The sequence below is a fragment of the Camarhynchus parvulus genome, chromosome 14 (assembly GCF_901933205.1).
Source record: "Camarhynchus parvulus chromosome 14, STF_HiC, whole genome shotgun sequence".
Taxonomy (NCBI): Eukaryota; Metazoa; Chordata; class Aves; order Passeriformes; family Thraupidae; genus Camarhynchus; species Camarhynchus parvulus.
In genome coordinates this window covers 1,231,428-1,244,912 of record NC_044584.1, presented here as the reverse complement: position 1 = coordinate 1,244,912, position 13,485 = coordinate 1,231,428, and the positions used below count along the sequence as shown (strand labels likewise).

Sequence of the window (13,485 nt, the reverse complement as noted above, 5' to 3'; positions counted from 1 at the left end):
AGAAAAATGCAGCCATTGTCTGAGGAGTCATAAGTCCTGAAAAACAAACTATTTTTAAATACTCCTTTCAGTCTTTAGCCTTACACCTTATATATGTGCTGCAAAAGTAAAAGATTATTAAGTTTCTTAACCCACATTATTCTAATTATTACTGTGTGACACCCCTGTCCCCAACAGTAACCGGGACTTTTCCCACTGCCAGGCAGCCAGGATAAATGTGCTGCAGCTGTGGATTTGGATTTTTGATCCAAATTCAGGCTACCACTCTGCTGAGAGCAGGACTCTCCATCCTCCCCAGTAAAGTGGGTCTCTGAAGGGTTAACTCACTGCAGCCATGCTCCAGGCATGACCTTACACTACACCCTGAGAAGCACGTTTGGATTAATCTCTTTAATTAGAAAAGAAGAACAAACCTTATGCTATTAAAATGATTAAGAGGTCAGCATTAAGGCATTAATTTTCAGTGCCAGCAGGATGGATTGATTTTGTTTGTTTATTTTGTTTTTAATGGTGATGGGCAGAATGGGCAGCTTGAAAACTGGACTGAAAGGCTTGTTTCCAAAAGAAAAGCCTTGCTTCTGATGTTGGAAGTTTTGGTGACACATTGCTGAGCCTCAGTGCTGCTGAAATGGCTCTGCTGCAGGACTGGCAGTGCTGTGCTGGTGAGATCAGGCACCATCCCTGGGCTGGGGATGGCAGCCACGCTCTGCTCTCGGGCTCTCGGCGTGGTGTGCAGCCAGTCTGGGAGCCAGCAGCCACGTTGGGAGCCAGCAGCCAGTTTTGGAGTGTGCAGCCTCTGGTTTTGGAGTGTGCAGCCTCTGGGAGGAGCTGCTGGGGGCAGCCCTGTGAGGCTTTTCCATCGAGGCAGCTGAAGCTTTGCTCTCCCTGCAGTGCTGCCCATTCCAAGGGTGATGGTGGATGGTTCCTTCGTGGGCATACCAGTAAATCTGGTATTTCTGCATGGCTTAGGAGCACAATGGGGGAAGTTTGGCTTCCAGACACACCAGCATGGTTTCACAGTTATCCCTATGACCAGCAGATGGAGTTGAGAGAATATTGCTTTTTGGGAGTGAAGGAAATAATTTTTCTTCAATTCTTGACTGAGAATTGGAGCACCATATCTTCTCCTGTGCTTTCTTTCCCCTAATCTCTTGCTAAACTGCATCAGGAGCTCTCTGTTGTGTTCTTCTTTGTTTCTTTTTATGTCCTATGGATTTCTGTAATAACAGATTTTGATCAGAAGACAGAAGGAGTGACTGAGGGGTGAGGATGTCTCAGGTGTGCCTTGCTGCAGACCTCTGAGGGAGAGGAAGAAAGCTTTTAAACTGGGAGGCCAGGTTTAATTAGAGCAGGTAGAACTGTAGCTACTTAAAATAGACAACTGGTATTTTATTCTAGAGACCACAAAGAAAAGGCTTTATGAAGAATCACTTAACTCTAGTGCCCTTCCAGGGAGGAAGGCCTGTGTTCTGACCCTTTCTGTGATTTTTCCTCTCTTGCAGCACAGCCGCTCTCCTCTATCCCTGTGGAAAGGTCTGTGGCTCTTGCACTGGCAGCATGCTGAGTGTCTGCTTGCTGCTCTCTTCAGCATTCTCCCAGTCCCTGCTGGGTTTGCTGTCACTGAGCTCACCTTCCCTGTGCCTGCCCTGACCTCCACTCTGAAATTCAGATTCTTGTTCACAGGCAAGCTTATTCCTTCCCTTCCTCAAGAAAATCCCACCTGATTTACAGCAATGGACAGCTGGGAAAAGGCTCTACTTAGGTCTAGAGGAGAAGATCCTAATAACCTGGGAACAAATCCAGCAGATAGTGTTCAGTGCCAGGGAAAGGATGTTGTTTTGTTGGGAGCAGAGCATCTCTGTCTTGCCTTAGTGCAGGAGTTCATCCTGGGCATGTGGATTGCTTTGGATGGTGGAATATTTTAGCTTTTGCATCATCTGTAAATACAGTGCCAGGCTGGCAAAAGCTGACAAAGAGGAATTAATCTTTTCCCAATGCTCTGGCCCGTGTTGCACTCTCCCCTCCCCATATGCAAATATAACAGTGGAGAGTATCCACTGCTGTGTCCTACCCTATTCCAGCAGCTGAGCTGCTCCATAGCCAGCACTCCAGCAGCCTGGCTTTCCCTCCCTTACAAACTTCTCATTTGTGCTTTATCCTTTATTCAGGATTTGCTGGGATTTTTAATGTTCCTCATTCCTCAGGCTGTTTTGTCTCCCATTAAAATACTGAGGTTTATGTAGGGTATATAACCCCTCAATATTTTGCTCAGGCAATTTCCTATATGTGAGAGCTGGAATCTGTCTACACTTTCCTGTATTTTGTCCCTTTTTTCTACTTTGAAACACTTCTTCAGTGTATGTTTCTTGGCATTTGCTGGTCCTGCAAATCAGAAAAATGAGATAAAACTCCAGAAGTGTATCTTTAAGATGCTTATCCAGCCTTGATACCTAGCAGACTCAATGGCATAGAATTGAGACCTTTACTGGTTTTAAAACAAAATTCCATTAACAATTAAAAGTGAAGTGCACTGACCAACTGTTCAGGTTTTTTCTGTGGCCTGACCATAGGAGCCTTCTCACCTTTGAGGTTGTCATGGGCTTGCAGGTTCATTCACCAGTGCCACCCTCAGAGGTGGAAGTTGAAAGTTGAAAATATTCCTGTTTACCCTTGGCATGAAAATTCTGCCTTTATCCATGTCAGTGCCAAAGCTTTGAGATAAATCCTGAGCTCTAAACACATTCTTCATGTTAAGACCACAGCCTCAAGCTGCTCTAGAGAAGGTTCAGGTTGGACATCAGGAAGGATTTCTTCCCAGGGAGGTTTGTCAGCACTGGAATTGGCTGCCCAGGGAGGTGCTGGAGTCCCCATCCCTGGAGGTGTCCAGGGAAGGCCTGGAGGTGGCACTCAGTGCTCTGGGCTGGTGATAAGGTGGGGATTGGCCACAGGTTGGCTTTGATGATCTCAGAGGGCTCTTCCAACTAAATGGTTCTGGGATTTTGTTGGCTTTGTGTTCAGGAGCTGGATATCTCCCTACCTCTCCTCATTTCCCAGAGCACTGCCCGTGCTCGGGTTGGTGTTACAGGCTGGCATCACTTATCTCCCTCCAGACAGCAGCATGGCCTTCTGAGGCCATGTCCACTTCAGGAAGCCTCTTTTCCTCTCCTGTGGAGCCTTCTGCCCACCATTCAGACTCATTCTGATTCCACCAGCTCCTTGGGTGAGGAAATGCAGCACTGCAGGGTTTTGGGGCACAAATGGAAATGTTTGTGCATGCAGTGCTCATCTCAGCCCATTTGTGCACAGGTGAGCCTCCAACCTCTGGGGCCAAAACAGACCCTGGAGTTCCTTGTGTCACAAGGATCCTTCCTGTTTGGATAGGACCAGGCTGCTCATTCCACGCTGAGAGTGGCTGGTGGAACCAGGAAAACCACCATCCATGTGAACTGCAAGAAGTGTAGACAGGTTCTGTGTCACCTTCCCAGCGAAGCTCTGCTCATCAGGTGACTGCACTGGGGAATGCCTTTGGCCTTGATGCCCCCCAGTAGCTGCTGCTTGAGCTCTCCTTCTATTTTGGGGCAGAATGATGCTCCCTGGGCTCTGCAGAGCTGGTTCAGCTCTTACTAGAGCATTCCTGCAAATCCTGTGGGCCAGAAAGACTTTTTTGAATCTTACTGGAAAAGTATTGGGATATTCATTATTGGAGTTGGTCACACTATGAAGACTTAATTCAGATAGAAATACTGCTAATTGAAAGTTCTGTTTTTATATATATATTATATAATACAAATATATCTCTTTATATTGCTAATTGAAACATTTACCGTTCGTGTGTGTATCCACTTTGTGCCTGCTATTCCTTCTCTGGAAGGGGCCATCAGGATCACACTTTAAGCCTGTGGTTGGGAGGAAACTGAAGAAATTTGGGGGTGTTTCACCTTAATGTACCTGTGTGTGGGATTTGTGGTAGTGGATTCTTAATAACCTCACTAAGACCTGCTGTTGATTACAAACCTCTCTTATAGAACTAAAAGGCATTTTTTAAACACAGGATTTGTCCTCATACAGTGAAAGTCATTCTTCTATCAGGGAAAAGAAAAAAAATGGAAATAAACAGAAATTACAGAAGAAAAGTATTTTAAAACCATAATGCTCTGTAGAGTGGAGCTGAGGCAGAGTTCTGTATTGCATTGTTTACCTGCTGTAAGATTGCCACTGCTGCTGAGATTGCTGCCTACTTTTCTAAGAAAAGGTACATAGTGTTCCATCTCAGCAGTGTTGAGTGCTTTTGAATATAAATACATAAAAATATTGAGAATTACTGGTCACTTCAGTAAAGTAAAACCACCAGGGAACTTTGAGTCCATCCAAGTCCACAAGAACAAGATACTTTTGCATCTGTGCTGCCCAGACAAGCAGGAAGCTTTTGCCCTTCAGGATAGGGACAGGGCAGAACCATCTTCCTCTGTGAATGAGTTTCCATAATTTTAAAGGGTATTAATAGAAGTATGTATAACTCAGTTTCTAGAAAACTGATTATTGACATTCCCATCTCTGTCAGAGGTTTTAGCAGATTTCCAACCCCTGATCCATTTACTCTGTTAATGGTGGAGCAAATGGCAAGAGAAACAAAAATATCTTTTTTGCCTTGTTTATCTGACTATTGAATTATTTCTTTTAATTGTGGGTCTAGAAGTGCCTGAACTTCCTGCTTCAGCAAGAACATTGTCAGTCAGTCAGGTGAAGCAACCTGGAGAAGCTTTATATTCTGAGGGGGTTTTGTGCCTACCAGCAACACACTGATCTGGACTGAGACTGCTTTGTTCTTCAAACCACTGATACTCTGCAATTCTGCTTTTTTTGTTACTCAGTCTTCAAGTATCCCTCCTGGGTCAGGACATCTGTGCTGATACAGCTGCAGTTGTGTCTGTTAACTGGAAGGGTAGTAACAAAAGGAGGACTTGGCTTGGGAAACAATTCTTTGACTGGGATGAAAGCATCGCTTCCAACAAGATTTTCTTTGGCATGATCCCTGTATTTTTCTGCAGATTAGCTGAACTAATTGTTTCCTATTTGTGACCCAAGAATTGTTTCAGCAAAACCTCTCTGCACTATGGATTTGCTCACAGGAGAAATGGAAGACTGAATTTCAGCTGCATGCAGTGGGAGCAGATGTTCATGGGTTTCCTTCATTCACCCCCTTATTCCTTTTATTGTTCTTTCTCTTGAAAGTTCAAGACAGATTCAGCATTTCCTCTTTGTCTCAGATTTTTTATAATCATTATCAAGTGGCAGAGTCTCCGCTTCTTCCATCAAATACCAGACATGGTATTTCTACTTGATCTTGTGTGCTTCATTCCCCAAAAGAAAAGCAAGCTCCAAAACCTGATGTGCAGGGACAAAGCTTGCTGCTGGACTAGGAAGAACTTGTGCAGGGAACTTTTTGTTAATCTAAGAAAATTAGGATTTCATAGGCTGTGGAATTTCCTGGGGAATCCTTCTCAAAGGTCAGAAATAGAATGGGCTAGAAATGGTGTGTGCTGACACTTAAACCTGATTTTCTTTAAATGTGGTACACAGGCTCTAGTAGGCTGTAGGTTAGTAGTTCTGCAGGCAGTACTGAACTATTTCCTCTTTACTTCCCCAGCATAACCTTAATGTTCCTATATTTTATTTTAAAGTGTTTTTCAGGGTTGGTTTTCCTTAGGTAGCTGGGAATTCGGTGAGCTTCCCTGTGGTAACCTGTTTTCACAGTGCATAATCAAATTGATTCTTGGGACAGTTGCTTGTTTGTTCTAAGATTAATTCAGGCTGCAAATCACAGGGATTGCAGCACTTTTGCAGTCCCATATCTGTTCCTGCTAGGGGAGTCATTGCAGGCTGTGGATATGTGTTGGGGGTTGAAAGATCGGAAGTTTCTGCAGTTACAGTGTCCTGAGGAGAGGTAAAAGAAGTACTACGTGCCAATCTGTGCTGAATAATTGATTTCAGGTTACAGAAAAGCAAAACTTTGTATATCATTATCGTCACATGTAGCAACCATGAGCATGATTGGCAACCAATGAAGAGCAGAGTCAGGGTTTGCCAGCCTCGTGAACAAGGCGGAGGAGCAATCAGGCCTGGGTGCAGAAAGTTTTTACGCATATTAGTATGGGTGATAGAAGTAATAAACGGATTTTTTACGCTGATAGAACCGAGTGTTTCCCCTGCCCTGGTAGCGCTAGATATCTCTTCAAGTCAAGTTTCTCCATTTGTCCAGGAAGGTAGAAAAGCTGCCTGATCTGTGCTGAATAATTGACAGGTTAAAGAGGCTGTTTCTCTTCTGCACTGTTACGAGCTGTGCCTTAAACTGAAGAGCTCTGTGGGTTTGCAGCTGTCAGGCAGAGCTCAGGCCTTGGTGCAGAAGTGTGTCCATAAAGAATGGGTGCTGGAAGTAAAACATTGGATTTTAAAGCTGACAGAACCAATCTGTGTAGCTCTGCCTTTTTCCTCGTAGCCATAATACAATCCAATTAGGTGGCCTACTTTGGAAAACTATATACAGCTTGCCCTGGGAATTTTCTCTGTGGAAGGAATATCATTGGAAACAAAAAGGATTAACTTAGGCTTGAAATTAGGTTTTGTTGTTAAAACAACACGAACAGTATGAAAATTTGCTGTCTTCTATTGTTATTTTTTTTGTTAGGGACAAGGAGCTAAGATTGATGTGTATAAAATGCATGATATGAAAATCTGACCTATAGTATGAAAATATAGTACTGAATTTTTATAGATTCATAGAATGGTGTGGGTTGGAAGGGATCTTAAAGAGTTCCACCTCTGAGCTCATAAGATAAGAGCTCGTTGCTGTTGGAATGATGGTCTCTCTAATAAACAGTGTTTTGAATGGCTCGTTATTTAAACTCTTGTTTGTGTAAGTGTTTTAACAGAGTGTTTAACTCTCAATACACTGATGTTGTTTGAGCATTAGAAATGTTTGAGAGTGCTGCAATAACCCTTGTAGCTCAGTGAAGACTTCTGGGATAAAGAACAAGACGAAGACAGAACTGCGGCTCGCCGGCACAAGGCTGAACTCTCCTTTTTTCTCTCAGTCCCAGATGCAAACCCAAGTGCAGCAGGTGGGAATGGTCCCCACGCAGGCCATGGCCACCGGGCCCACGGCAGACCCCGAGAAGCGCAAGCTGATCCAGCAGCAGCTGGTCTTGCTGCTCCACGCCCACAAGTGTCAGCGGCGCGAGCAGGCCAACGGCGAGGTGCGCGCCTGCGCCCTGCCCCACTGCCGCACCATGAAGAACGTCCTCAACCACATGACACACTGCCAGGCTGGCAAGGCCTGCCAAGGTGAGCCCTCCCTGCCCTCCCTGGCCCCAGCCTTGCTCTGGCATTGCCATGTTTCCTGAAAAATCCCTTCACCAGGGTTTCTTCTCCGGGGAAGCTGAGAAGCGTCAGAGAAAAATGAAAACAATAATTGTCTGATTCACTTCTCCTGTGTTTTGCTGCTTTGGAATGTGGTTTGGACATTGTGTACCAACTGGTCATTGTTTGATTGGTTTCATGTTAATGGTTTTAACTGAATGACCAATCACAGCCAGCTATGTCGGGACTCTGGAAGGAGTCACGGGTTTTTCATTAGTGTCTTGTTAAGCCTTCTGTCTGTATCCTTTCTCTATTCTTTAGTATATTTAGTATAGCATTATATGATATGATATGATATAATATGATATGACATATGTCATGATATAATATAATATGATACATGATGTAATACAATATAATACAATACGATACAATATAATACCGTAATATAATACCGTAATATAATACCGTAATATAATACCGTAATATAATATAATATAATATAATATAATATAATATAATATAATATAATATAATATAATATAATATAATATAATATAATATAATATAATATAATATAATATAATATAATATAATATAATATAATATAATATACTTAATATGCCTTCTAAGAACATTGAGTCAGACTCATCATTCTTTCCAATGACGGGGGACCCCAAAAATACCACATTGCTCTTCTCAGCCCGAGGGTCCCCTGTGCCTGGCACAAGGGAGTGTCAGCACTGGCTCTGTGGTTAAGCTGCTCCCAGCTCTGCCAGTTTCGAAAACAGAATGCAACATTTGCCCTCCTCAAGTAGTGTGGTACCAGTATAGCCTTGCAAGCATCTTCTTCATCTCCTCTGTTGTATTAAGTGTGATATCCACTGTGTCTTTGTCTTAAATTTCAGTAATAGTTTCCTTCATTTGCACTTGGATCACAAGACATTTCAATTCTGTTTAGTTATATGTACAGTATTGCAATATTTGCCTTTTGGAAGTAGGATGGTAGCAGTGTAGCTTTGCAATCATCCTTTTCATCTCTGTTCTGTAAGGAGGGTGTAGTGTCCACTATGTCTTTTTCTTAAATTTTAGGACTAGTTTCCTTCATTTGCTGGTGGATCACAAAAAAATTTACTTGTTTGTGGTTTTAATATTGCTTGTGAATGAGAAAGAGTAGAGTTACTCTAAAAAATTAAATACTTCAAAACCAGTTGAAGAATAGAAATGTTCTAAAAAATGAAATAATTCAAAACCAATTAACCAAGGAGTGACTCTTAACTCTTGCTTTCCCTTGCTGCAGTTGCTCATTGTGCATCTTCGAGACAAATCATCTCCCACTGGAAGAATTGTACTCGGCACGACTGTCCCGTGTGCCTTCCTCTGAAAAATGCCAGTGACAAAAGAAACCAACAACGTGAGTATTTCTCTTACTGCTGTCACCATTGAAACTCTCAAACCCAGTTGATCACATGTGCAGTGGAGCAATAAACTCTTGACAGTATCCCAACAAACTTAGTAGCTGTTAACAGTCTTGTACAAGGATAAATATCCCAGTGAATTTCCATTTCTGATCATTGAATGCAATTTATTACTTAAATACAGTAATACTTAAATACTTAAATATATAAGTGTACTTAAATACACAATATTGGGGAAGTCTGAGCTCAAGCACACATCTTTTCTAAAGGGTGTGGCAACTTCTAACTGGTGTTCCATTGTGAGGCAAGTCAATAGATTCCAGCTATGAAGCAGTTTTGGATGTAGGTGGGGGCTTGGGGAGGAGATAAGCTACTTGATTGTGTTTCTTCCTGCTAGAAACAACTTAAATCAAAATGCTAATGATTTAAAATAATCAAAAATATTTGAAAAAATCATTCTGTCATGTAAAAAGGTCTGGGTGTCTTAATCATTGCATTTAACACTGGTATAGATTAGCTGTAGCTCTGTAAATCATGCCTGGTTTTTATAATAGCTGAGCTGTTACTGATCCTTGGGGCCAGTCCATTTGTAGTTTATTTCTTCTTCCTTTTTGCTCTGAAAAAGAAAATTCTCAACTTATATTGGTAGGTTTGCTTCTCATCAAGTCCTTTGAAAAGATGCCAGGGTGGAACATTTTACAGCATCGATGTAAAGTTCTAGAAGTCTTAAGTCATGTTATGCCTAAGTATATTTAAATAAGGGTTAAGAAGTGGAAAATAGCTGCAGGACTTGCAAAGCTTGTACATTGGAATTGGATTGGAAGCATTCTGCTAATTTCCAGCTAAACTGAGACTGCAGTGGGGAACTCCAGTAAACCTTGGAGAATGGAGAATTGCTCCTAGGTTAGGGGGAGAGTAGCTGCTAAAACTACCATGATTATCCATTGAGTGTGTTCTCTTTATGGTCTAAGTAGGGGTTTTCCTCCTCCAAACTGAAAAAATTACAACTGTAGAGCTACTTGGAGCTCAGGATTTTGTTTTTATTTTACCAAACTTCTCCATGGTAAACAAGATAAATCTTGTGCTTTGAAGGTAGTAATTTGTTGCAAGTGATTACTTGTTTGACCCTTGAAAAATGTGTTGAAAGCTTTGCTTTTTAATATGACGTGGTCCATTTGTGCTTAACATCCTTATTACACAGTTGTTATCAAAGTGCTAGCAGCATCTACCAGAACAGAATTGTATTTTTCAATACAAGCTGCTGGTGAAAAGTAGTTTGTGCACCATTTGTTTGGTTGCTCATACAGCTGATCATAAGAGAACAAAAGCTGGAACATAAACAAGCCTTAAAAATAATTTTGCTATGGAATCAAATACGATATTGTCTGACTGCAACAGAATTATAGTGGATAAGTGTAGAATTTGTCTCTCTTGTTGCATATGGAGGGTGTAAATTTGAAATCACCTTCTATTCAGTTAATCGATAAACCAGTGGTGCAGGGTTCTTTGTCCTGGATTATGTCTGAGTCATACACATAACACCTCATGGTATATTGGAAGTGAAAGAGGAGCACTTAAAGTACTTTTTTAGCTGTATTATAAAAGGTACCCCTTTTTGTGCATTCAGGAAGGTTTGTGAAGTGATTTACATTGGTATGGTCATTTTTAAATGTTGTGCCTGATCAGGTGGATACTAAGCAGAGCTGGGTTAGTTTTAGACTGGAAGATAATGTTGTCTTTATAAGAATAATTCACAGTAGCTCCTACTAAATTGGGAGGAGGAAGGAGTCTGCATTTAGCAGAATACAGAGAACATTCAGAAAGGGAAAAAGGAATGAGGAGTGTAGTGATCCTTCTCCTATGCCTTCCTTGCAGGGAGTCCAGAACCCCCTTCCTGGGCCCATCCCTGTTTTCCTGTTGTTATTTCAGTCCTGGTGTGGCCATGCTGGGCTTTCAGAAGCTGTTTCAAAGGGTGCCCACCTTTTAGAACATTCTGCAGTTCAGCATGCTGAGCCATTGCAAGGTGGTGCCTCACTTCCATGCACAGTCATTCCTGTGCTTTTGTAGCTTTCTGTTCCTACTCCTTGGGGATCTGCAAGTCCTGGAAAGTCCTGGGGTTTAGGTTATTGCCTTGGAGCTGTTTCTGTGCAGGTCTTTTAGTGCTGGGATTTTTTGCAAAGAACATTGTGCTAGGTTTCTTTTGTATTGCCTTTTTTATTTCTTTTAAAACACTCTTGAACTATATTTTACTGTAATGGTTGATAGTGACCTGACTTGTTAATAGGACATATTGGGACAAATTTAAAATTCTTTTTGTTCCACATGGTTCTTATTGTGTGTCCCATATACCTCTGAGGGAGCAGGGGAAACTGGAAAACAAATATTATTTTGCACATGGTAAAACATTAAGCTTTTCTTTTGAATAAGCAAGTGAATCCTGTGTTTTGAAGTAATGGCTTGAAATTTGGTTGAAATATTTTGGGGTTGAAGGCTTGTTTTTGTTAGGGGCCCAACACTATATGAGTCACAAACTTTTGCAAACAATTGTTGATATATTTCCTAGTTTTGTAGCTGTGTCAGTTATTTTTTTGAAGATTCATCTTGTCATCCACTTGCTTGAGCTCCTTAATTCTTCCATTCCTGGCCAGGGCAGGTGTGTTGTGCCACAGCTCCTGGATCTGCTCCCATTTGTGATGTCCTGGGCCATCCCCATGTGCAGCACTTGGTGTGCATGATTCCAGGATCAGGGGACCCTGGAAAACCCCTGGGATCCCCCCTCAGATGAATGAGACTGGAAAGGGGAGTTGTGAACTTGGAGCTGGTCTCCTTGTAGGAAAATTTTAAATAAAATACAGCAAGGAGAAAGCTGGATTAAGAAAGATGAAACTTGAAGTAGCTACTCTTCATCTAAAAGTGTGATTTTAGAGAAAACACCAGAAATTCTGGTGTACGTGAAGTCAGGGATGAAGGAGCAGGAATCTGATGAGGGAAATGGAAGCAGGGACCATGATCTAGCTGGCTGATGCAGCAGGTTATTGAGTACAGGCAGGACGTGGAAGAGAACCTGGATGTGGAGCTTTTGGGAGCCAATCCTTTGCAGAGGAGGATGGAGTGAGTGCATCCATGCACAGGGAAATGTGTCCAGGAGGAGGAGGCAGCAACTTCTTCAGTGGAGTCTTTTTCCTGTGAAAACAAAATGAAATCCAGCTTGTTCAAGTCTTACTGTCAGTGACTGTAAAATCTACAAACAAAACATGTCTCTTGTTTTTTTTCAATTGCTGGAAATCATCTAATGGTGACCCATCAGTTATCCCATGGAGCCACATGGTAGATAATAGTCCATGGAATAAGGAGTTCCACTGATTGACTGATCCAATGCTTATGAAGGCTTATCATTTAATGCTTAACTTAAATAAAAATTAAAATGGCATTGGTGGTGAAGTTTAAAACTGACACTTCCTGCTTCAAGTTCCTCATAAAATCTTTACCCCATTATTTGATTCAAGATAGAGCCTTTAATTAAATGATTGTGTGCATTTACCTTCGTGTACCTGCCTAATTCTGAGGGCAGGACAGGCTTGTGCTGAGGTGAGTCAAGGGCACCAGCACAAATTTTGCTCCAGCCACAGAGATGAACAGAGTGAGGAACAGGACAGAACAAGTCTCAATTAGAAAATTCAGAGGCAAAATCAAACATTTAAACCAGCATGGCTAAATTTAAATCACCTCAGCTTGTTGTCTGAGGTGATGAGACAGTTGCTGAAGGATTTTGGTTTAACAATTGCCAGCTGTTCTAACAGACAATTCTGTCTCAATTGCTACTTTTTTTGCATCTTAATTGTTAGTATTACCTTCCTTCTAGCTTATTGATCTAATCTTAGAAGTTTAGGAATTTAAAATTCTCCAAAATGGTTTAACATGTTCACTGAAGTGGTCAGGTTAGAGGAGTGCTGGGCATTCATACTTATAATAGCATTAGGGATCTGTACTTAAAATAAATTTAATTAGGTGGAGGGGTTCCCCTCTAGAAGACCTGAGTGCAGTGTCATTAAACAGCACCTGAGACAGACATTAAACAATACCTGAGACAGGAATTCTGCAGGTGAGCTGCTCTTTGATGGTTTTGGTGCCTTCTGGGGCACTGGGGCTGCTCAGGAAGTTCTGGGGCTGCTTAACTTGTTTGAACTTTCCCTCCTCAGCTACATAAACACAAGTGACAGTGGGGCACACAGAGCCAGTTGTCTTTACAACATTTAGAATGTGAAATACAGAGCTCATTTCACACTTGTACCTTCTGTCATGGGCTCCTCAACGTCTGAAGCACCAGTTAAGAAAAATAAATTGCAGTAGACATTGCTTCACGTAGCAGTGGCCTAATGTGTTTGTTCCAGGGCTGTGTTTATTTTAGTTGACTTTATTTCCTGCAGTATCTGCCCCAGAAGGGACAGCATTTGCACTTGGGTCTCTCCAGAGTGGAAATTTAATATTCTCTGCCTCCATCTTCTTGTTTGACAGATAATGTCATGCCTTCATATGAAACCAGTGAACAAACAGACAAAAAAACCTCCTTCAAAACCAGGTTCCTGGTGTTGGGAAATACTCAGAACAGGATCCTGTTGAGTTGTGAATTGGTAGGAAAGCTGAGGCCAAATAGTTTAACATTGTTCTAACACAAGGACTGAACTTGTGCTTTGTAGTGACTGAAGCTGCT

At 41.8% G+C, this 13,485-nt stretch overlaps 1 protein-coding gene across 1 annotated transcript in view; it reads left to right on the top strand.

Moving 5' to 3' along the window:
* CREBBP (CREB binding protein) overlaps positions 1–13,485 on the top strand; it is a 94,658-nt gene that overhangs the window by 41,266 nt on the left and 39,907 nt on the right. Inside the window, 2 exon segments of the mRNA XM_030958368.1 lie at positions 7,092–7,341; positions 8,657–8,770. Of these exon segments, the coding sequence (XP_030814228.1) occupies positions 7,092–7,341; positions 8,657–8,770 (364 nt within the window).